Source organism: Elephas maximus, chromosome 22 (assembly GCF_024166365.1).
Source record: "Elephas maximus indicus isolate mEleMax1 chromosome 22, mEleMax1 primary haplotype, whole genome shotgun sequence".
In the NCBI taxonomy this organism is placed as follows: Eukaryota; Metazoa; Chordata; class Mammalia; order Proboscidea; family Elephantidae; genus Elephas; species Elephas maximus.
Window position 1 is genome coordinate 56,831,458 of NC_064840.1, and position 26,269 is coordinate 56,857,726.

Genomic DNA, 26,269 nt, shown 5'->3' on the forward strand with positions numbered 1-26,269 from the left:
GTCACCAGAAGCTGAGAGAGAGGCCCTCGGAAGGAATCAACACAACCGCCATGCTGATTTCAGACTCCTGGGCTCCAGAACTGTGAGACAACAAATTTCGGTTCTTATAAGCCACCCAGTTAGTGGTACTTTGTTAGGCTAGTGCTAGGAACTGAATACAGCTTCCATATGGCCTCATGCAAAGGCAGTCTGCTTCCTTTCACTCTCTTCCACCCTCCAAAGGGATGTGACAGCCTTTGTTACCTCCAAGGCACTACCCAATCTGAATATGCATTTCAAACCCACTCCTCGCATGTCTGCAGGCCACACAGAAGCCCTGGGAGGCAGCATCCAACTTCTCTCAATGCATTATTTACACTGTTCCCTTCCCCCACACAGAGGCCAGTCCAAGGACTGCACCAGCAGTCTCTGGTGCCCACACACAGCCCTGTCCTGTTCCAGCTCTGCCTAGTCTCCTCATCCAGCCAGATCAACACTGGCCAGAGCCAACATGCTTCCTTATTTTTCACCTGGCAGGCTGGATACCTTGTAGCTTTTCTCTGAAGGACAACTCCCCAGGCCTGATTAGGGAACAGGACATGTGTAGACACTGAGGCAGGAAGTGGTGACAGAGTCATCGCTGGCCTGGAAAGCACCATCGGTCAGTCACAGGCACGAGGGAAAGCCTGGGTGCGAACACTGTCATCCATCTGGGTTTCCCAGTGTGGCTACCAGGCTATTGCAGTCAGCTCTGAGCCTGTCTGCAGATGGATAATGGAGCTAGTCTTCCCCCTGGTTATTCAACCTAAGTGTTTCTTTTAATTAACCAGTAATCTGGGAAAGCCCCTCATTTTCCCCTCTTGCCATCAGGAAGCGCTTCTGATAATTAACAAGATATCACTGCTAAGAGGTGAGTTGGAAACACTAGGAAAAGAATTGAAACAACCTCGTTCCCTCTCTCTCAGAACAGAGGGGTTAATGCGTTGCCTAATCTTCTGGGCCTGGTAGTGGGATACTCTCCCATCTCAACAGAATCCCAGATTTACCAGCACCAGCCATGTGGTCTCCAGAATATAGGATGCAACAGGATGAGGAGACAATGGCTTCAGAAAGATAGCCAGGCCTCTTCCTTTCAACACATCCCATATCTTCACTCAGAAATGCTGCTCATTGGACAGATCAGAGTGCTCCCTGATGAAAAGGTATCAAAAGCAGCAAAACCATGCAAAAACAATGACACATCTCAACCCAGACCACTGATGGTTATGGTTTGGTGGCTATGCATTTGAGATTGTGCACAAGAAGACAACCCCAAAACACGGACAGGGAAGATGCTCAGTCAGGGAGCCTCTTTGGCCTTCTTTTTCTTCCCCATGCAGTGACCAGCCAGGAATAGATCTCAATGAAAAACTAGTCACCAAGATACAGACATGGCTGGAACTCCTGTCTCTGCTCAGTGTTCTCTCCCATATAATATGCTTTCTCCACCCATACCTGTGACAATTCCACTCATTCTTCAAGGCCCCTCTCAAATGTCACCACCTCTATCATGCACTACTGCAAACTGAGCTCCCAGAGCATGTTATTTAGTCCTGCCTCCTTGTGTCACAATGCCATCTGGTGCCATTGCTTACATAGACTTGTGCATAATTATCTACCAGGCTCTAAAACCGTCAAAGACAGGGATTGTCTTTTTTTTTTTCTACTATCTTCCGAGATTGTCTAGCATTGTGTCCAGTAAGTGGGTAGTGGACATGATCCATAAATACTGGATGAATAAATAAAAACACCAAGGTGCATTTCAGATCTACCACTGAGTGAGGATGCTGTCCAGAGACACCTCAACCGTCCCAAGAAAGCTGCAGCCCCCTCAGGTGGGGCATGGAGAAGCTCCCACAATTGGTATAGCCTCATGCTTCTTTATTTTTGGCCTGGCAGGCTGGATACATTGTAGCTTCTCTCTGAAGGACAACTCCCCAGGCCTGATTAGGGAACTAGACATGCCTAGACATAGAGGGAGGCTCTGACCAAGGGATTACAAAGGACAGGCACCAACCCAAGCTTTTAAGAAGATGACAAATATGTAAATAACATGGAAGAAAGAGAGCTGGGGAAAATAAAAAGATGCAATTTGGGTTGAAATACCTAGTTTACCCATACAAACAATTGTAATAGAGTCATGCCTAAACTAATAGCAGAGAAAGGAACAGACATTTATCATGGTAGAAAAAGGACACCATATTCTATACTATGGAATTTCCTATTATAAATCTGAACATGCAGTTCTAAAAGACCACATAATTTACTCAGAATTATTTCTTCTTCTTTTTTCTTGAATCCTATTATTGACTGATGAAACTCTTGAATTTCCCATTCAATTCCTTTCTTTTATGAAATAAATCTGGTATATGGGGATTCCTCCAAGTTACAGTTACTTTTAAAGAGGTTATAATGACCTGAGGAAGGTCATTGTTTCCACTGGAGATTTAATTTCAATAATTGTATTTCCCAGAATTGCTGGATTAAAGATGATAAAATAACTTGCTGTCTAATACGATTTATTCTAATACAGACTTCTTCCCACAATTGCAAGGAGATTCTTTAATGTGGCACTTTCCACAATAGCCCTCTATTAAAAAAAAAAAAATTATATAGAAACATATGATATCTAGTATATAATTTTAAATTTTAAATCTCAGTGCCCTAAATATTAAAATCACTAAAGTGTTCTACTTATGAAGAAATTTGAATACAGTGAAGAATTTAAAACTAAACATGTTCTCAGTCAGATTTTCATAGTCAAAAAACAAAACAAAACAAAACCCATTGCCGCCGAGTCGACTCCAACTCACAGATCTCCTATAGGATAGAGTAGAATTGCCCCCCCTCCCATAGGTTAGAGTAGAATTGCCTCATACAGTTTCCAAGGAGTGCCTGGTGGATTTGAACTGCTGACCTTTTGGTTAGCAGTCATAGCTCTTAACCCCTACGCCACAAGATTCCATAGTAGGCACTTTAAAACCAACTAATTTAGAATTTTATGGAGTTTAAGCTGATACTACTCTGTCCTATAGGGTCGCTATGAGTCGGAATCAACTCGACGGCGCTGGGGGTGGCTGGGTAAGCTGATACAAGCCTGTTTATACAACTCTGTTTTTTGCAGGTTTCTTTGGTGATCTTGTTTTTCGCCTTTCCATTGGCTCTAAAATTGAGTGTAAAAATGAGACACTGCCCATTAAGAAGAGCAAGTTCCCATGCTTTGAACCTCAGAGTGATGGCAACGCAGGCATCAGCTAGTTAGAATTCATCATCTTCCAGGCTAAACACATAAAATGTCTTTTCTTTCTCACTGTATGCATAGGTTTTTGTTTTGTTTTCCTCTAAATGTCAAATGTGGCTGGCACCAAGCAAATTCGCTGATGCGCCGAAAAATAATGAGATTCAAAGATCTGGTGTGATCCTCTGTCATGGGGTATTCATTGAAAAAGAGATGGTGGGAACAATCTGAACACCACCAAGCTTTTGCGTGTCTTTGCTACTGGGCAGCGTGAGCATTTTGAAGGTGGCAAATGAGAATGTGAAGCTTCTTTCCTAACCAGTGACTCCTTACCTCCCTAACTAGGAAACCTGTCTCTTCTGGCTGTAGGACAACCACTACCGAGAATGTGGGCAGTGGCCTCGAGGTGGTCACACTCCAGGAGGACATAGCACTTCCTCTCTCCCTCTGCATCCCCACAGGTGGCCATGAGTCTCAGCCAAGGCTTGAGTGCTCCAGTCTAACTCCTGAACATGCTGCTTCCCCTTGCTCTGCAGTCTACACATATAATTCCCAGCTCCTTCCCGATCTCCACCCAGGCACACTTGCCCTTACTGGCAAACTGTTCTTAGACGTGCCAGCATCTGGGTCTCTCCACACATGGCCCTGCGTCAGCTTCCCCAGCATATTTATAGGCTCATAGTGGGTGCTCAGTACACACTTCTCCTTTTTGTCTTGAATAAACTACTCTACAGCAGCTTATTCAACTCAATTCACAGAGTAAAAGTGCCCCTTGGTCTGTGCTAGGAGATGCAGAGGACACAGAAGGAAGATGGGGTACTGTTTGATTTGAGAGAACATGCTCTTAAAACAAGACATGACATGCGTGTATTTTTTTTATTGTGCTTTAAGTGAGAGTTTCTAATTCAAGTCAGTTTCTCATACAAAAACTTATACACACATTGTTATGTGACCCTAGTTGCTCTCCCTACAATGTGACATCGCACTTCTCTCTACCCTGTATTCCCTGTGTCCATTCAACCAGCTCCTGTCCCCCTCTGCCTTCTCATCTTGCCTCCAGACAGGAGCTGCCCACATAGTCTCATGTGTCTACTTGAGCCAAGAAGCACACTCCTCACCAATATCATTTTATGTCTTATAGTCCAGTCTAATCTTTGTCTGAAGAGTTGGCTTTGGGAATGGGTTTAGTTTTGGGCTAACAGAGAGTCCGGGGGCCATGACCTCTGGGGTCCCTCAGGTCTCAGACCATTAAGTCTGGTCTTTTTACTAGAATGTGAGGTCTGCATCCCACTTTTCTCCTCCTCCATCATGTGTTCCCGACATACATATATTTTTAATAAAAGTAAATTCGTATTAACTTTTCAGGGCCATGCAACAACCCATATACCTGAGGTGACCACAAATGCAGGGCAGAAATCACTATTTTAGAGGGCAATGACCTCATTCTCTCTGAAGAGAGACTAATACACACCATTATTTGGTGCTTGCTCTTTCTGTTTTGGGGCGAGGATGAGAATATCCACAATGCTGAAAAGAAAGATTCAACGAGCAATCATGTATCCTTAAAAGAACATTTTTTTTTTGACATATTGGATAAAAAAAAAAATCTTTAACATACTTTTTTCCCTCCAGTATGTGCTAGGTCAAAAATAGAAAAATAAATCAGAGATTATAGGATGTGAGTAACGTAATTAGTGATTGCTCAGATAGCTGTACCCCAAAATATATGCCCTTTAACTGCATATAATCCTTTGAAAGAACCCACTGAGCATTTACTGAAACTGTCACAGGCTTAGCCATGAAGAGAGCCAGAGTAAACTCTCCAAGAGCACATTCGACTCTTCCTCTTTGTTTTTTTTTTTTTTTTTTATGCATGTATGTAGTGGAATTTCTGGGTCATATGGTAACTCTGTTTTTAACTTTTTGAGGAACTGCCAAACTGTTTTCCAAAGGGACTGTACCATTTTATATTATCATCAGCAATGTATGGAGGTCCCAATTCTTCCACAACTTTGGTTAACACTTGTGATCTTCTGTCTCTTGGATTTTAGCCATTTCAGTGGGTGTGAAGTGGTATCTCAATGTAGTTTTGATTTGCACTTCTTTTTAATTACAAATGATGTTGACTCTATTTTCATGTACTTATTGACTATTTGTAGTTCATCTTTGGAGAAATATCCTTAAAATATTTTGCCTATTTTTAAAATTGGGCTGTCTTTTAATGTTGAGTCATAAGAGTTCTTTATATAATCTAAGGCAGATTAATATCAACTTAATTTCAAAAGTATGCACAAACTTTGTTCCTATATAGCTCCATTCCCTCTCCCCTCCTTTGTTGTGCTATGCCATACAAATTGCATCTTTATAAATTACAAATTATAATTACTGCTTTATGCACTTATCTTTTAAATAAGATAGGAGAAAAGAAGCCATAAACAAAAAAATACATTTATACTGCCTTTTATACTTACTGATGTAGTTAACTTTACCATTGTCTTTATTTGTTCATGTGGAGCTAACTGCCTAGTGTCCTTTTATTTCAGACTAAAGGACTCCCTTCTGTGTTTCTTGCAGGGCACACTGGCTATCAGTGAAGTCTCTCAGTTTTTGTTTATCTGGGGAGATCTTAGTTCCACCTTCATTTTTGAAGAATAGCTTTGCTGGATATAGATTTCCAGGTTGACAGTCTGTCTTTCAGCACTTTATATATGCCATCCCACTGTTTTCTGGCTTCCTTGGTCTTTTTTGATAAGAGATCATCCATTAATCTTACTGAGGATCCCTGTTCATGATGAGTTGCTTCCCTCTAGCTGCTTTCAAGATTCTTTTTTTTTTTTGCTTTTGGCTTTTGACAATTTGACTGTGATGTTTCTAGGTGTGGCTCTCTTGTTCATTTTTCTTCACTCTTTTTTAATTTCTGTTCCTCAATAGAGTAGATAAACTGAATTGACCTAGCTTCGAGCTCACTGATTCTTTCTCCTGCCTGTTAAAATCTGCTGTTGAGCCCTTCTAGTGAAATTTTCATTTCAGTTATTGTACGTTTCAACTCCAGAATTTCCATTTGTTTCTTTTTATAATTTCTATCTCTTTATTCACTATTTGATGAGACATGGTTCTCATACTTTCATTTAGTTCTTTAAACATGGTTTCTTATAGTTCTTTAAATATTCTTAAAATCGTTGATTGTGCCTACTAAGTCCAATGCCTAGGCTTTCACAGGAACAATTTCTAATGATTGCTTTTATTCCTGTGTATAGGCCATACTTTATTGTGTCTTTAATTTTTTTGTTAAAAAGTGGACATTTTAAATAATGTATGTGGCAACTCTGATAATCACAATATCACCTCTTTGCGGGCTTGTTGTTGTTGTTGTTTGGTTAGGAACTTTTTGGAACTAATTCTGTAAGTCTTTATCCTTTGTCATGTGTGGCCACTGAAGTCTCTGCTCAGTTAGCTTAGTGGTCAGCTAATGACTGGACAGAGGCTTTCTTAAATGCCTGGGACCAACAAGTCTCCTAGTGTTTGTCAAAGGACTCTGTGTGTGTGTGTGTTTGTGTGTGTGTGTGTGTGTGTGTGTTGGGGCACCTTCAACACTCAGTGAGGCAGTTGACAACTCTGTTTTAGTCTTCACTTCCCGCTTGCACAGAGCCTCAAAGTCAGTCAGACATGAGAGCTTAGGGCCTTCTCAGGTCTTTTCTTAGCATGTGCACAGCCCTATACATGTACCTGGTCTTCTATATTCCCAGGAATTTATTGGAGCTTTTCAAAGCCCTATGGATATCTCATTTCCCAGTTATGCCTTTTCAATTTTTTGGTTAGTCTTTTGTTTCCCCCAACTTTTATCCACCCCTTCAGGCAGGTGCAAAACACTTGTCTGTAATTGTCTTCAATAAACAGCCCCAGGAAAAAGGCTTTGCACTCCACAAGCTCTAAGTCAGGTCAAATAAAGACAATCTTCTAGTGGGGGCTTTCAGGGAACCATCAGTCAGGCCAAATGACAATTCTCTGAGAATGATGCTTTAAAGAAGCCCCAACCCCATTCCAGATTGCTGTAAGCCTTTTGTTAATTTCCAGGGTAGAGGCAAAGTAAGCATGGTCCTTACTCTCCTCACCAGATCATCTGTAGTGAACAATTACACATTTTTTCACCCCATCAAAGATTCTCTGCTTCTAGGGATGGCTGGAATCTGTCTCTCTCCCAACTCTACAGCACCTTCCTACAGAATTAAAGCCTCTTTTCAAATTTACAATCCCTGACAGGGGCAGATGGCCCAGTAAGCAAGATTAAGCACGGGCTGACTTACTAATCTTTAGTGAATATGTTCACTACAGATGATCTGGTAAGCAAGGTAAGCATGGTGCTTATCTTGCCTATTGGATAATCCTCCCCCGTCCACGGTTCTGAAAAAGTTGACTAGCAATTTTTGCCAATTTTCTTGTTGTTTTTATGGAGGAGAGAATTTTTGGTGCCATTCTTTTCACTGACATCACCCTTTCTTTTAACTGCTGTATTACATTCTGATATATGAACTTAATATCATTTGTTTTTTTCATAATATATTTTTTCTAAATTTTTATTTGGAAAAATTTCAAGCCTTCAGAACAGTTGTAAGAATAGTACAATAAACACCCACATACCCGCCGCTTAGATTCACCAACTGTTAACATATTGCCCCATTTGCTTTCATTTGAGAGTTAGCTGCAGACATCCTGACATTTCACTCTCAAAGACTTCAGCACATATCTCCCAATCACCAGGGTACTCTCCTGAAAAGCCTAAGTATAATAATCGCACTCAGGACATTTAACATTGTCACAACATTATAATCTATTCTCTAGGTCATATTCACCTCTTCCAAGAACAATTTAAAATGCCTCAAAATGCAGGCACATAGTCATAAAGAGCTGGTACATGAAGCAGAATCATGCTTAGCCCCTTCTCTGGCAAATGCCAGATGAGATGGCCACAGGTCTGACAGGCGGCTCTGTGTCTGTGTGGTGCTATCCCCCTGCCACTGCGTCCCAGGGTTAAACACTCCTTATCTGCCTTGGGAGGCATCTGCTGTATAGCTTATTTCATTTTAAGATTCTTATCTAAAAGCTCTTTGTTCAAGGAAAAAAAAAATTCTGCTTAAATTTCACAAAACAAGGAAACAAAACCAAAGGTTCCCTCTAAATTTTGTTCTGTGATATCCTGATATAATCTTCCAGGGGGTACTTGTCTAACAAATCCCTCCAAAAGAGGCATGAAATACTAACACGCAACAGCAAAACACAAACACAAAAACACGCCTCTGACTACCACGTACTTTAAGTGGCAGGCTAGTGTCTCATTTCCAACACCTCAATCTCAGAGATAATTTCTCTGGAAAGACACCTTTGCATCCTCATGACTGGACAAAGACAGGATGGCAAGGTAGTAAATGTCAGCTTATACCAATTCATCCACCAGTTACAGTTTTTTGAATTTCCCAGCACATAACTCCAAACGAATATCTACCCTGGCCAGCGTTTCTCAAAGTGCAGGCCACAGACCACCCACATCAGCATCACAGGGGTAACTTGTTCTAAGCATTGTTTCCCAGGCTTCATCTCAGGTCTACTGATGCAAAGCTTTTGGGACTAGGCCCCAGGAATATGCATTTTTAAAAGCACCTGAAGTGATTCCAACACATACCTGGATTTGAGAACCACCAAGCTAAGCTTTAGTATAAGATTAACTGAAGGTTAATATAGAGAATTCTGTGGAAGACTTCAAGTATTGAGAACTGGGAGTCCTGGTGGCACAGTGGATAAAGTGTTTGGCTGCTAACCAAAAGGTCGTTAGTTCAAACCCACTAGCCGCTCCATGTGAGAAAGATGTGGCAGTCTGCTTCTGTAAAGATTACAGCCTTGGAAACTCTATGGGGCAGCTCTACTCGTCCTACAGGGTTGCTATGAGTCGGCATCGACTCAACAGCAATGGGTTTGGTTTTTGGTTTGGTACTGAGAACTGGTTTGTGCTTATCTATGGCAGTAGCTTTTGAGCGTTTTGACCACAACCCATACAAAGGACTATATTATACATCATGACCCAGTACACACACATACACACACACACACACACACACACACACACACACAGAGAAATGAAAGTTTCATGAAACAATACATATCCTTGCTTGTGATGTACTCTGATTTTTCTATCCTATTTCAATTTTTTCTTTTTATAAACAATGGGCATGACCCACTAAAGTGATTTCACAACCCACTAATGAATCATAAAGTGCAGTTTCCAACACACTGATCTATGACAATCAACTGAAATACAATGCTCAACTCAGTAAGCATAAGCCTAGGAGACAAGAGTATGTGTGTGTGTAAAATACTGCACACTAGTTATTAAACTAGATTTTTTAGATGTTCTTAAAATATATGCATTTAACTGAATTTAGAATAGTTTAATCATAATACTGATCTCCAAATAGAAGACACTTATAAATAGAATAAGATTTCAAAACTTCTCACCTTCAACTAACTATATGGCTTTTGAGAAGGGGCACATGGGAGTGAAAATTTCATACAGTGTTAAATTCTAGAACTTAGTAAATGAGATTCAGATCCTCGCTCTCCCAAGTGCCAAATATATGACACCCTGAATAACAATCTCTCTAAACCAGTTTCCTCAGCTAAAAAGTGGGAATAACCACAGCATCTCTCTCATAAGGTTGCTGTGAATGTTTAATAATTAATATAAATAACAATTTTTATTATTCAAAGATAAGATACCTTGCAATAAAAGTTTTACCATTCAGGGAATGATTAAAAAAAAAGATATTTAAATGAAGCCTCATACAGACATTTACATACAGACTTCTAAGTGTACAAATTTACTATATACCTGGTGTATTATCCTTCCCTTAATGATCAAATATTGAACATTCTCTGTGTAAGGCACTGTGCATAGTACTAGAGTTTCAAAGAGGTATAAGATATAGTCCCATTTATTAAGCAGTTTATAATCTAGTTGCAAAGTTAGGACAATAGAAAAAAAATGTAGATAGCCAAATCATATGCCAAAACAAAAACAAAAAAACCAAAAACCCATTGCTGTCGAGTCGATTCCGACTTATAGCGACCCTATAGGACAGGGCAGAACTACCCCGTAGAGTTTCCAAGGAGTGCCTGGTGGATTCCAACTGCTGACCTTTTGATTAGCAGCCATGGCTCTTAACCACTATGCCACCAGGGTTTCCAGTCATATGCCAAGTGCTATAAGAGGTGTATAAGAGGTGCTGATGGCGAATGCAATCAGAGTTCAGAGAGGAGAGAGCTAGGACAGTCAGGACAAGCTCCAGAAGGGGGGTGGCACTTAGAAGGGGATGGAAGGGTGAGAAGGTTTAGTAAGCAGAAAGGAGGATGATGGAAATTCTAAGTACAGGAAAATAATAAGAGGGAAGACCAAAGGGGTAAACTATGCCCTGACAATCACAAAGAGTATTAACAATTCGGCTTCATGGGCTGCAGTAAGTCATAAAGACAAGACTGGAAGCATTGGTGGTTCGTGGTAGAATTCTCACGTTCTAGCAGGAGGGAGACTCAGGTTCGATTCCCAGTCGATGCACTTCACGCACAGCGACCACCTGTCTGTCATGAGGCTTGTGTGTTGCTATGATGCTGAAAAGGTTTCAGTGGAGCTTCCAGATTATAATGGACTAGGAAGAAAGGCCTGGCATCTACTCCTGAAAATCAGCCAATGAAAACTCTACGGACCATAATGGTCTGATCTGCAACAGATTATGGGGATGGCACAGGACTAGGCAGCATTTTGTTCCATTTTGCGTAGGGTACTCATGATTTGAGAGCCAACTCAATGGCAGCAAACAAGAAGAAGAAAGAACCAGTTTGAGTGCCAGGCTAAGGCAATGGGTGATACAGGGAGACTCATCTGGAAGGTGGAGTGGCTGTATGGCAGTATGAAGTCAACTCAGGCTGGCAGCAGCAGTGGGGGCATTCCTGCAAGACCCATTGGGACCAAAGAGGCAGGATGTGTCCCAAAGCATCGGTGACAACAACACTACAGGTAGCACACATTTATAGAATGAGGAATCAGCACAGAAAATGGGGTTCAAATTAATTTTGCCGAAGTTTACGTAGCAATGATTGGTTCGGTCTCCAGCGCCATGTCCTCTGTCGTGGGGTAGGTTAATCTGGAAGTTTTCTAAATTTTAGGTAAAATATTCCTGCCACTCAAATGTTTCTACTTTTGTTGCTCAGATTCTATGCATTCTTTGCTCACCAAGCAACCTTCTGATCGAGAATTCAGCTGGCCAAGTAATTTGATACCAAGAAGAGTACCTTGATAAGAGTACTTAGACATGGCAGTGACCAGAAGGGCTTTTTCCCATTGCAATGCCTAAATTGGCCTTCCGTTTATTAATCAGACTCATGTCAATTTAGTTATATGTGTCTATTAGCAAATATCTGGTCATCCTTTGATGTGCTGGGGAGGCCCCATACCAGGCTCAGTAGGATAGAGGTTCTCAATCCTGGCTGCATTCTAGAGTCACCGAGACAGCCACAGCCAAAGCCATTGCCAACAAGTCGATTCCAACTTATAGCGACTGCCCCAGAGGGTTTCCAAGGCTATAAATCTTTACAGAAGCAGACTGCCAAATCTTTCTTCCGTGGAGTGGCTGGTGGGTTCAAACTGCAGCCTCTCGGTTCACAGCTGAGTGCTTTAACCACTGAGGCACAAAGGCTCCTCAGTAGCTACTGTAAAATACTTCAGAATGGGGCAGCTGGCTGCAATCAAGGCCTCTATGGACAGCCCCTGAGATGGACTACCACCTTCCCATAAGATAATTTTCAATATCCTTGCCGCATGTTAGAATCATCTGGGAAACTTTAAAAAAACAAAATTTGTGCCCAGGGATGGATACTTCCAGAGATGCTGAAAACTACCTACTGGGCAAAAAAAAAAAAAAAAACAGAGGATATCAATTCTAATAATTCATGCTCGTTGTTCCCAGGCAGAGATGAGAAAGAGGTTGTAATGCCCTGGAGTGGAGGGGTTTTTATTTCACTTACATTCAGAATATTGAGTTATTTCACTCTATTTGATCTCTTTGAGACGAGGGCCATAGCCTTAAGTTGTTATTAGTGCTAAACTGTTAACTCCTTACGGCTTTAGGGGTCAGCAAACTTTTTTGTAAAGGCCCAGATAGTAAAATAGTTGAGGCTTTGCAAGTTGCTCATGGTCACAACTCCACAACTCCACAGCTGTAGGTCAAAAGCAGCATAAACAGTATGTGAACGAATGGGCATGGCTGTGTTCCAATGAAACGTCATTGACAAAAAACGTGGCAGGCAAAATCTGGCCAGTGGGTTGTAGTTGGGCAACCCCAGCTTTAGAATGCTTGAGTAATTATAATTAGCATCTGATCTTGTGCCCAAGGTTGGTGTTACTAATACAAAATTAGTAGCAAAGCATGAAAATAAACACAAAATACATACTCAGTCTTGGAATCTTGTCCTTCAACTGTCATCTTACTATTTACCAGAAACTCTAAACAAGAGTGCTCTGCTGATATTTAAACCATATGGACCTATTCAGAGTATTTCTGCCCCTGTTTAATACTAACTTGTGAAGGAAATAAATGTCCACCTGATTCTTGAACTGGAGTCCTGCAAACCTCAGTGATAAACCTGAGGGGGCATGGAGTGTCACCTGGTTTCCGTCCTGGTAGAAAGTGCATGCAATTAAGTTTTTGAAGTTTTGGGGTTTTTTTGATAGAAAAAGAAAAAGCCATCTATGCTTCTTTTGAATACATGTATTGCTCCATGCAACTGATCAATTTGGTATAAATATATACAACCCTAGCTCTAAAGTTTTTGGTTAAATCATTTCTGTTCAACTAAGCAGGTTTATTTAAGGATCCTGCCCCAGCCATCACTTCTGGCTTCCCCATAATCTCTCAAAATACATAATGAATAAAGCGTAAAGGGATGAGACCACTTGCTAAGTGGATAAGATCTGAACACGGGTATAACTCTTATCCTTACAATTTGTGGCTGAGACAGCACTCATTACACAGCTGCGCCCTCCCCTAATTCCCACTCTGCAATGTAACGAGCCAAAGTCTGTGGTGCTAAGAGTGATTATGCCCAGTCCTGCAGAAGCCCCAAACCGCCCACGCTCCCACCCTGGCTGCTCAGGGAGTTTATCTCAACTGCCAAAGTCATCACCCTGCACAATGAGGACCAGTGTCAGGCGGGTGGTCTCCTGGGAAAGAAGGGGACCTACACGTGGCCAGCAACCAATCAATCTCCCAGTCCCCCCCCGCCCCAAAGTGTTAAGGAAAATATAACTAAGCAAAAGCTTCAATCGTGAATGTGGACTTCTGGGCTCAGTTACCGTGACTCCTGATTACGGATCCATGCCATACTCACTTGGAAGTATTTTCAAGTATTCCTTTGACCTCATTCATTTGTTCTTTCCCAAAATAAACAACGGTGAGATGAATTCGCCCGTCCTGTTGGATACACATCTCCCTAGAAAACAAAACACAAGCATGTCTGTTCCTATTTGCACACTAACAGGCAAGGACAAACAAATAATTTTTTCATCAAGTGCAAACAGGTTTTACAGTAAACTCAGTGATAGCTAAGACAGCAGAGCTGGGGCTTAGAGACGTTTCTAGTTGGCTGCCATGGTTGCCTATATTTATACTTATCAGGAAAACACTGAAATTTAAATGTACATATCTGGTAAGTCAAAACTCAGATGCAAGGGGCTACAGATCCAATCTGCCACATATACATGTAAATATACAAATACACATATATCTACATATGCAAACACATACACACGTAAAGTGAATGTGGTACCTTTCATATAATTTGTGTGTGTGTGTATATATATAACGTGTTATGTAAATGTACACATACATGTATGTGTATATGTGTGTATAAAATTTCAAGGATAGTTTTCTGAAGCAAGTTAATGGAAAGATTCTACTGGGTAGGATGACATTTTGAGATATTCTGCCTGTTCCTCCATTTTGTTCCTTTTGTCTCTGTGTTGGCGTTTTTCCTTAACACCTAGACAACACTTCACGTCATAGTTTTCCAGGAATCTCAGAGCTCTATTTGCAGAGGCCAATTGCTTGAATGCTTTTTATAATGACATCAAAAAGGAGAGATTGCTTTGCTGAAGTTGCTGGGAGAAATCCAAAGAAATAGAAGACATGGTTCCTGTCCTTAGAAAACATTATTTGAGAAATAAAATGAGCTCAAATAAAATAATCAGATACTCCATAGCACATATTAAAATGATATGGAATTCAGAAAACATGGCAATCCCTGTGGGCTGGAATGGTTGGGGTCTTGAAGGATGGACAGGGTTTAGAATGGTACAGAGAAGGAAGAAAAGAATTCTAGGTGGGAGGATTATCAGAGAAGATAATATTGACCCCGGGCAAGAAACACACAGGGTTCATCCTGTTAACATGCTCGGTTCTGAGATTTCTGTGTCTCTCCCGTGGGAGGAAGGTAAGAGCTGCTTTGGGAACCCAGGCAAGATGGTGGAATTCCTAGAAGCAGACAAGGGACAAGGAATAGAGACCTGGGAAGTGACAACATGCTTCAAAACTGAGAGCTCACTCATAGCTGTAGTCCCTACAGGCTGAATTGCTACCTACCTACGGCAGAGCTCTCTTTACATAAAGGATCCCTTTCTCAAACTCGCCAGATAATGCTTTAACTTCCTTTGCCAGGGTAGAACAAAAGCACACACACAGAGCCAAAGATTGGAGAAACTGTGCTTTGAAACTGTGCACAGTTGGAAAAAATCCATCCCAGAATCTGGAGAGGGTCACCGACTGAGCCTAAATGAAAAGAATTCCTCCTATTTTTCTAGGAACATCTTTGCTGTATCCCTCTCTGGTATTCTAAAATCTATTCAAAGCACTTCCTGTTTTCAAGAAATACAAGAGACAGGCATTAGGCCTTTATTCTTCATTGACTCAGCGAGGCTTCCCAAAAAGACAAGGCAGAATTTGTTCTGAAGTCCACCTCCAAGCTCCCATTCTGTTTATCCATTCCTTCCTTCATTCGTCCAAGAAACATATGTTGACAACATACAATGTACCAATATTCTACCAGGGGACCTTAAAAAATGAGTAAGACATTTCTGCCTTTCAGAAGTTCTCTGTCTGCTGTCCATAATTAAAACTATGTATCATTTGATAAAGGAAAGCTCTCAGAGAGTATGCACACAGCAGTACCGGAGCGCCATGCTGCCTGTTCGAAGAGTCTCAGGGGTATTTTTAAATACAGTTCTCACTAGACTCCATCCCCTGGAGAGAAACGTGTTAGGAAGAGCGTGTGTGTGAGTGACTACACACACGAGTATGTTTGGGTTTTAGGGACAGGTTAAAAAAATAAAGGGAAAAGGATCAGAAAGGAGGAAAAAATTATATTTACTGAAGACTCAGGCTCCTGGCTTCGTGCTATTAATTATTTATACCTGGAAACACACTGCCTGGGTTCCTTGGGTTGAATTAAGTGTCCCTGATATCTCATCCCTATAAACACCATGTTGGTGTTTTACATAAAACTTTTGGAAATGAATCTTAGGGAGCTCCTACTTCCTAAGACCCCTTTAGGGAAGCTCTTCATCTTTCCATGGTTGTTTTGCAATAAATCCCCAATTCCCTCCTGGTCATTTTCCCACCTTAACCTGGAAGCCTGAAAATTCTGTATTTCTCAAAAGCTTTGTCTTTTTAGGACTTTTTAATTTTCCTGAAATCAACAGTTTCTTCTTCCCCAGGACACTGCAGCACCTAATACAGCGACTAATGAAGATAAATGTTTTCAGTCAGAAAACATGTATCATAGTCACTGACACACCTATATTTCTATTTCCCAAGAGTCCAAACCACTTCATGGTCTCTGAGCTCTGTTATTAATCTGTACAACTGCACCGTGGACAGTGGTAAGTGATCCCACCGCACCCTTAGTGTATAGATGAGTTCTGGTGACCTGCCTAAGCTATGGAGTCACCTAGGCATGCAATCCAGGTCTCCTAAGAACCAGCCTGGTATTCGTCTATCCCTAGGTCACCTTTGCAGGATGAAGGTGTAGCTATGTAATATGACAGCTTTGGTCTGACTGTCTAGGACTCCACCACAAAGCTTAGTGGTTTGTATGGCCAGGGCGAGGGTAGAAGTTGCAACATTAACTCCGAACGTCAAATGTCTGTGGGATGGATTGTTGAACTTGATTTCACAACTGGACTCAGATATGACTGAGGAGAGCTGGTGGGCAGGTTGACCAGAGGTCTGCTAGGAGGAGGAGTCCAATAATAGCTTCATGGCTGAGACTCAGCATAAAACAATTCCCAGAAGGCGGAGATCAATCACACACCTGCGTTCCCACCTTGCCATCATTTCTGACACCAGCCACCCATGCAGCACACTCTTGTCTCTGACCCTAGCCACCTGAAGCTAGGCAGATCTCAGAGGTTAAGACGACACCGTGCATGGGTTCATTAAATTCTCTGGAATGACTCACAGAAGTCATAGAAGATAACTATACTTATGACTACCGGTTTTATTATAGTAAAAAGATATAAATCAGGATCAGCATAAGGAAGAGATGCATGGTGAGGTCCAGGAAGGTTCCCCATGTGGAGCTGCCATGTATCAGAAAAGACACTTCATATTCCCTTCACTGACTAGGAAGCTCTCCAAGCCTTAGTATTTCGGGCTTTTATTGGCCAGTCCCACATGATAGGTTAAATCAAGCCTCCTATGTGGTCTGGAAGTCCCAGGCCAAGGCACCCCAATAACTGCAAGGGTTATTTCTTTGGAACCAAGGACAAAGGCCACGTTATTTTGGGTAAAGCTCCTTAGGGAGAGAACTCATCCTAAGGTAGGGTTTCTCAACCTTGGCACTATTGACATATTGGACCAGAAAATTCTTTATTGTGGGAGGAGCTGTCCTGTATATTGTAGGATTTTTAGCAGTATCCCTGGCCTCTACTCACTAGATGTGCTCCCCCAGTTGTGATAATAAAAAAAAAGCCTCCAGGCATTGCCAGAAGTCCTAGGGGGTACGGAGGAACACAGAATTGCCCCCAGTTGAGAACCACTGGCTTATGGAAGAATTAGCCTTAGAAACAACACCTGATTCATCAGAGGGGTGGTGTGATTGTAAAAACCAGGCACATTACTAGGATTTGTCCTGTTCTTCAAGCAGCTCTTGAGGACTCATGTGTGAGTCCCAGGGAGAGACAGAGTTGCAAGAAAGAACTGAAAAGGTTTTTTTTTACAGAGAACAAAATTATGAGAGGTGTTGAGAGCTCAAGCCAGGGCTTCTGGGGAATTAATGTAACAGTGGGTGGCACAGTAGAAGGTATCATAGCATCGGTAGCAGCTCAGTGGCACTGATGAGTGCCAACAACACTAGCCGTGGTCCAAAGCAGAGAGACTGCTTCATGCAGCTGATGCCTGGCCAGGTGCTGGAGGCTGATCTCATATTTGAGCATGTGTGAGACATCCTGGGGACACCTAGGAGGACTGCAAGGGGTTTAGAAAGTTTGAGGTTTTACCATAGTAGGTGAGAGTGGCAGCAGAGAAACTATGTTTACTGCAGTTAGTGCTGCCTGTCTTTACACCTCAAACTGAGCGACCTAGGGAAACATGATTCAACGGCAAACACCCATTGAGCACCTTCCTTGCCCAACACATTATTCTTGTTGGAGTAAGATGTACAAAGTATAATCATGTCTGGTCCCTGTAGGGAAACCCTGGTGGCGTAGTGGTTAAGTGCTACGGTTGCTAACCAAAGGGTCGACAGTTCGAATCCACCAGGCGCTCCTTGGAAACTCTATGGGGCAGTTCTACTCCATCCTACAGGGTCGCTATGAGTCGGAATCAACTCAATGGCACTGGGTTTGGTTTTTTTTTTTTGTGGTTCCTGTAGGGGGACCAACCACCCAGGCTCTCCTGAGACTCTGCTGATTTTAGCACTGAAAGTCCCACATCCCAGGAAACTCCACCATTCTGGGCAAACCAGGTACACTTGCCTCCCTACCTGCCTCCGGGACCTTTGCAGAGAACAGACAGCTGAACAGCTGCAATATGAAGCAGGACAGAATAACTGTAATAACAGAGACACAGGGGGTGCAGAGGAGAGAATGGCTTATTTCTAATGGGGCATGAGGTGGGGAGGGGTATCAAAGATGAGGGAGCTTCTCAGCTGGGTCTTGATAGGTAAGTAAACGCCACACAGGTGGAGGAGAGAAAAGACCTTCATAGCTGAGAAATGGCACAAAGGTTAAGGAAATCGCATCACTTGTTATTTTCTAAGACAATTTTCTACTGAAATATATCTGGCATGAAAAGAAAACCCACTTAGACTTTACGTGTCCCTATTTAAATGAAGGGATACATAACAGCCTAGCAATCCTCAAAATGTGCCTTAGGGTCTGCTATAACAAAAGGAAGAAAATTGCTCAGCCACAAAGGGTTTGGAAACAAGGACCAGGCACTACCCTGCGGTGGGAACAGAGAGGGATTAGGGACCTTTGGAAATGGCTTTAAAAGAATAATAGTCTTCTTTTGGTTTGGTGCTTCTCTTTCTCTTCTCCCCAAGATGAAGAAATACAAAATTCCTCAATCCCATTATTTTTTTTGCAGGGGGAAGTCTGATGAGTGTTAAGAAATCAGAGTGGATTTTGACTCACAACCAAGCTATTGGGGATCTACTTTCCTGGTTGGCTACTTCAGAACGGAAAATGAGGTCATTTCCAGATAACCATTTTCTACTCTTCAAGAGATGTTCCTGTATAATCAGTAGGTCAAATGGAAAAAGAAACAATTTCTATTAGGTCCAAAAGGGAAATCTCTATCCAAATAAAGTGAACGATATAGATTAGTGTTTCTGAAACATGTTAACTCTAAAGCTTTTTTGGTGTAACACTGGTGTATGAACAAAGAAATGGCTCATGGGAGAAAAGAGGGGGCTTGGGTAAGGTGAGAGGATGAGTCTATGAAAAATACATGATTTTCCTTTTGAGAAACACAAAGAAAACCAGCAATCTATCACAATCCCACATTTGATGGCCTGAGGCCTTTCTGTTACCTATACCATGAGCCTAGCCATATGTTGAAGGCTCGTTTCAATTTCAGATTATACAGTCATTACTTAAAAAAAAAATCAGAAATTTCCAGAACCATTTGCTCTAGGCCAAAAAGAGATAAAAGAGAATTGCTCAAGAAAACTCAAATAAAGGATTTCTCTGATACTGCATTAAAATATAATCAATGTCTTGAGACAAATGAGAGAAGAGTCAGGAGCAGGAAAGAACATTAAAAAAAATCCAGCAAAATCTGAGCAGGATCATAACAACATGAAAAAGAGTTTTCAGTCCAGCTGGAAGTAGTCAAAATAAAAATTAAGTATACTTGAAATGAATTGAGAGAGAGTTCTCAGTCCGGCTGGAAGTAGTCAAAATAAAAATCAAGTCTATTTGAAATGAATTGAGGGGGATTAAAAAAAAAAAAAAAAAAAACTGTAAAGAACAGTTTCCATAAAAACTAATTCTTCTGGGAGAGGCCTGGAAATAAAGACCCAAAGAAAACCTACAGCATTTTTATTATGTGGCTCTTCCTACTATCACAAAGTATAAAATGAAATAATAGATGAGTTAAAAATCTATAACTTGGGCACTAAGGGAAACTAAGCAGCCAAAAAGCAAATGTGAGAATGGCTTCAAAGGCAAAATGCGGTGAATAAAGAAAAAAAAAAAAGAAGAAGAAAAGCATGTAAGTTTAAGCTAACACACTACTGGGCAAAGGGGAAACAGATAAAAAATGGAACATTTGAAGCAAATTCTCCTGGGTGCTACAAGGTCATTGAAGTAGTGCCCTCTCAATTCCTGGCCGCAGGTGAAGGAGTCCTAAGGATGGAATTCAGGGGGACCCTAGGGAGGCACATGGAGCATTGACGACAGCAGGGAAAGCATGTGGAGCCTGTGAGGCTCTACAAATGCACCAGGATGATGACAGCAAATGAAAAAGAACCTATAGAGCAAAAAGCCCTCTGATCTCCAAGGCCAGAAATGGAGTCATGGAGTGTAGGAGCCACAAAGCAGCTCTATAGACCAAAGTGGGAGCTATAAAGTAGTCTGTACTGGGTAATGTGGACTGAGGGGGATGGCAGGGTAACTATTCCTACTCAGGGAGATGACAATACTGAAGCTTTAACTTCACGTTTCTTTGGTAAATCCTAGGAATATCATTCATTTGGTGTCCATTGTCTCTAATAGAAAGGTCCTAAGGATCTAGTGCTAGGAAAAAGCTTTTTCACCCAACACATGGCAGGCTTCTTTTCATTACATACTGAGGGCTGAAGTAAGCTCATCTCTATTTTTCCTTTTTTCCTGTCTTCTGGGAAGTTCAGACCTGGCTGTTTTGATCGGTTGATATATCTGTCCCCTTTCCCACATTGTTACTGAGTCCTTGTTCATTTACCTCTTTAAAAATGGTTTTATTAAGTTTGTATCTTTTGCAAACACAAATAATTTTTAGGGTTGGTTGAGATAATCATAATAACAATGAGATACAACAGAAAAGACAGTAAGTATCTCTGTATTCCATGTACCTTGGGATCACTTTTGTCAGCAGGGCCAACCCCAAGCACAGCTGAGAAGTGCGACAACTTGGTCTTTGGTTCCTTGCATATCGCACCCCATGCACAGCCATCATCCCAGGTGAGCCATTTCCTGGGGACTTAGCCTCCCCTAGGTAGGAGCTGCTTTGTGTCTCTGACCAGTCCTACTCTCTTGAGAATTTCAGGTTCCATATCTATTTCTTTTGTCCAACAAGACAATTTGTTCTATTTCTTAGTCATTTGAGGTTCCTTCTTTAGGTGAGGGAAAATGCATTGGAATGTTCCATAGAAGCAAGGATGGCAAAACTTTGTCTTGCTTACTTCGGACATGTCATCAGGAAAGACCAATTGCTAGAAAAGGACAGCATGATTGGTAAAGTAGAAGGTTAGCGAAAACAAAGAAAACCCTCATTGAGATGGACTGACACAATAGCCCCAACAATGGGCTCCGACATATCAAAGATCAGGGAGCTGGTACGGTACTGGGCAGTGTTTCATTCTGTTATATGTGGCAACTTGAAGGCAACTAACAACAAATTATCAGATTAATGCTTAACTGTAAAAACATAAAACTACCTGTAACAATCAGTGTCAGAGCTACAAGGGGACCTATCTGGGCCAATAGATGAGGATACGAAAGCCTAGATATATGAAGTTGACTTCTAAAAGATTCCTCAGCCAACTGATGTCAGTGAAAATTTTACATTTTAAAGGAGATGCGTTGGAAAGATAAGGTTTTAAATAAATTAATCAGAAATAGTGATAATGGCAAAAACCATGTTTCAAAAGTAGTGGAAAACAGTAAAAATCTTGCCACCAATGAAAGGGACACAGTCTACTGCCATAAACTTCACAAAAAGGAGGCCAAGGAAAGAAACGGAAGATTTTATTTTAGCCTCATGTGGCTCCCAGCTACCTCCAGAAATGGAGCTAGAGGGTGAGGCCACATAAAAGAAGCAGACTGAGGTGGTGAAGAGATGGCCCAGAGGAACGTCTGGGGAAGACCATAGGAGCTCCAATTTCCCACCTCAGGAAGGGTGCAGGCAGAGGGAAGAGCCACAGCAGAATATTCTGGTCTCTCCACATTGTGAGGAGAATATAGAAGGAAGGCAGAATTATCCTAACTACACAGCATAAACTAACCCTAACAACAACAAAAATTTGGATTTTACATAACCAGAAAAAAAAAAATCTATCGTTTAGTCAAGATCTTTGTCAGAGCAGGAAGAACAGAAAGGATGAGAAACACTGAAAGCCCCCAGATGAAGTATTTTAGATGTATCCCCTACCTCTTCATCCCCCATCAAACCATTAAATACAGGGCCAAACTTTTATCTTCCCCTCCCCCACCTTTTTGATTTGTAGGAGTGGAACTGCTGAAGACAATAGGTGAGTGAGACAAGAGAAGTAAACAAATGGGATTGTTTCTCTCTGATTTTCCTAGACTTGGCCCTTAACTGAGGGCTCATTCTGAGGTCGAAATACATCTGCCCCTCAGGAAAAGGACTTACCTCAAACTGGGCTGAGTCAGTCTGGCACAACCCATACACACCAGGCTCAAAGAGCCACAAGCACTGGGAACTTCCAACAAAGGCTGTAAAAACCCCCAGCAGCAAGCTCTTTCTTTCCTCCACCGATTTGCTCAGCCTATGAAAAGTGGATTGAACAATACTCTGCCTCAAAAAAGTGGATTGAACAATACTCTGCCTCAAAATATAGCTAGAAGTGGAACGCAAACAATTAAGATGAGGAGGTAGCCAAGGAGAATTCACCCATACTATGTTAGAGCAAATATAAAGTCTGGGTAGCCCTCTGCATGTCATGCAGAAATAAGATGAAAAGAAACATCATAGCAACCTCAAAAAACACATCTAAGAATAACAACAAAATTAAAAGGAAAAAAGAGATTTAAAAAGGGAGAGAATTAAGAAAGGAATAGCACTTGAAGAAAAAATGAAAAATCCAGCCTGAAAGAAAATATAACTGAAACAGAAGAAAATTTCTAACAAGTGTCACATACTTTCTTAATAAAAACATGAATTCAATAAAAGAAAGCTGAGAGAGGAAATAATAAAAAAAAATAAGATTAAGAGACACACTGTGTGTACAGAGAACAAAGTGATAGCCAAAGTAACACTATTACAGAAGTGTGTAATAAATTAGAAATAGCAAGGAACATAATAGAGATATGAGGAAATGGAATTACTGACAGAGAGAAAGACTTAAGTGAAAGCAAACAAAAGACTAAGGCATTAAAAAATAGAGAGACGCTAACGCGTGGAAAAGACCTATGAAATACACAACTGTGCCCTGAAGCAGATAATCCGACACTTGAAGCATGAGATGTATTAATACAGAATACCAAAAAAATTTCCTGAAATGAAAGAACTGAATCCACAAAACAAAAAAGGAATCTGTACTTCACGAAAAATTGATAAGAGAACAATAGTCATTGACACATAACCTGATTAAGTTATTATGATTCAGAACTAAGTAAATTCTTCAGTGAGGCATTCAGGCAAAAGTAAGTCATTTTCAGGAGACACAAACTTAAGTTCTCCAAACACATCTCCACAGAATCACTGAATGCTAGAAGAGTGTCTACAACGTCCTGAGGAAAGAAAGTGTCCCAAGAATTTTAGACCCAGCCAAGCTATCCTTACACTATAACTATAATAGACATTCCATTTTCCAGTGTTTAGGGAAAACAACACTTATGACCCTTCTTGAAAAAATGTCTCAACCATGAAATCTAGCCAACCAACAACTCAGGAATAGAGAAGCTATGGTAAGAGGAGTAGTGAAGAATATACTAAATTCACTTAAATATTGAACTAAGACTACAGGAATTGTGATTAGAAAGCAGAATGTGTATTATACAAACCCTGACAAGGTAAAAATAATATAAAGCTAATAAAAATTAGAAGATGGGGCATGAGAGAGAAGGGAGAAAGTGCAGGTGTGCTAATTTTCTCTTCTTATTGCAATTTTTCAACCAATCCAGTCTAAAATTAAATCATGTAGTAAAAAATATATCACAATTCCAACTTTTAAAAAAATTACTCTTTTTTTTTTTTTTTTTTTTTTATAATAACTTTTATTAAGCTTCAAGTGAACGTTTACAAATCCAATCAGTCTGTCACATATAAGTTTACATACATCTCACTCCCTACTCCCACTTACTCTCCCCGTCTTGAGTCAGCCCTTTCAGTCTCTCCTTTCTTGACAATTTTGCCGGCTTCCCTCTCTCTCTATCCTCCCATCCCCCCTCCAGGCAAGAGTTGCCAACACAATCTCAAGTGTCCACCTGATATAATTAGCTCACTCTTCATCAGCATCTCTCTCCCACCCGCTGACCAGTCCCTTTCATTTCTGAAGAGTTGTCTTCGGGGATGGTTCCTGTCCTGTGTCAGCTGAAGGTCTGGGGAGCATGGCCGCCGGGATTCCTCCAGTCTCAGTCAGACCATTAAGTTTGGTCTTGTTATGAGAATTTGGGGTCTGCATCCCACTGATCTCCTGCTCCCTCAGGGGTCCTCTGCTGAGCTCCCTGTCAGGGCAGTCATCGATTGTGGCCGGGCACCAACTAGTTCTTCTGGTCTCAGGATGATGTAGGTCTCTGGTTCATGTGGCCCTTTCTGTCTCTTGGGCTCTTAGTTGTCATGTGGGCTTGGTGTTCTTCATTTTCCTTTGCTCCAGGTGGGTTGAGACCAATTGCTACATCTTAGATGGCTGCTTGTTAGCATTTAAGACCCCAGACGCCACATTTCGAAGTGGGATGCAGAATGATTTCATAATAGAATTATTTTGCCAATTGACTTAGAAGTCCCCGCAAACCATGTTCCCCAGACCCCCGCGCTTGCTCCGCTGACCTTTGAAGCATTCATTTTATCCCGGAAACTTCTTTGCTTTTGGTCCAGTTCAATTGAGCTGACCTTCCATGTATTGAGTGTTGTCTTTCCCTTCACCTAAAGCAGTTCTTATCTACTGATTAATCAATAAAAAACCCTCTCCCACCCTCCCTCCCTCCCCCCCTCGTAACCACAAAAGTATGTGTTCTTCTCAGGTTTACTATTTCTCAAGATCTTATAATAGTGGTCTTATACAATATTTGTCCTTTTGCCTCTGACTAATTTCGCTCAGCATAATGCCTTCCAGGTTCCTCCATGTTATGAAATGTTTCAGAGATTCGTCACTGTTCTTTATCGATGCGTAGTATTCCATTGTGTGAATATACCACAATTTATTTACCAATTCATCCGTTGATGGACACCTTGGTTGCTTCCAACTTTTTGCTATTGTAAACAGAGCTGCAATAAACATGGGTGTGCATATATCTGTTTGTATGAAGGCTCTTTTATCTCTAGGGTATATTCCTAGGAGTGGGATTTCTGGGTTGTATGGTAGTTCTATTTCTAACTGTTTAAGATAACGCCAGATAGATTTCCAAAGTGGTTGTACCATTTTACATTCCCACCAGCAGTGTATGAGAGTTCCAATCTCTCCGCAGCCTCTCCAACATTTATTATTTTGTGTTTTTTGGATTAATGCCAGCCTTGCTGGTGTGAGATGGAATCTCATCGTAGTTTTAATTTGCATTTCTCTAATGGCTAATGATCGAGAGCATTTTCTCATGTATCTGTTGGCTGCCTGAATATCTTCTTTAGTGAAATGTGTGTTCATATCCTTTGCCCACTTCTTGATTGGGTTGTTTGTCTTTTTGTGGTTGAGTTTTGACAGAATCATGTAGATTTTAGAGATCAGGCGCTGGTCGGAGATGTCATAGCTGAAAATTCTTTCCCAATCTGTAGGTGGTCTTTTTACTCTTTTGGTGAAGTCTTTAGATGAGCATAGGTGTTTGATTTTTAGGAGCTCCCAGTTATCGGGTTTCTCTTCATCATTTTTGGTAATGTTTTGTATTCTGTTTATACCTTGTATTAGGGCTCCTAGGGTTGTCCCAATTTTTTCTTCCATGATCTTTATCGTTTTAGTCTTTATGTTTAGGTCTTTGATCCACTTGGAGTTAGTTTTTGTGCATGGTGTGAGGTATGGGTCCTGTTTCATTTTTTTGCAAATGGATATCCAGTTATGCCAGCACCATTTGTTAAAAAGGCTATCTTTTCCCCAGTTAATTGACACTGGTCCTTTGTCAAATATCAGCTGCTCATACGTGGATGGATCTATGTCTGGGTTCTCAATTCTGTTCCATTGGTCTATGTGTCTGTTGTTGTACCAATACCAGGCTGTTTTGACTACTGTGGCTGTATAATAGTTTCTGAAGTCAGGTAAGGTGAGGCCTCCCACTTTCTTCTTCTTTTTCAGTAGTGCTTTGCTTATCCGGGGCTTCTTTCCGTTCCA

The 26,269-nt window shown here is 41.2% G+C and overlaps 1 protein-coding gene across 13 annotated transcripts in view; it reads right to left on the minus strand.

Moving 5' to 3' along the window:
• CSGALNACT1 (chondroitin sulfate N-acetylgalactosaminyltransferase 1) overlaps positions 1-26,269 on the minus strand; it is a 394,288-nt gene that overhangs the window by 22,636 nt on the left and 345,383 nt on the right. For all 13 annotated transcript variants that reach the window (XM_049866776.1, XM_049866775.1, XM_049866769.1 and 10 more), the window contains one exon: positions 13,688-13,789. In XM_049866776.1, coding sequence (XP_049722733.1) covers positions 13,688-13,789 — 102 coding nt within the window. The remainder of the gene's footprint in view (positions 1-13,687; positions 13,790-26,269) is intronic.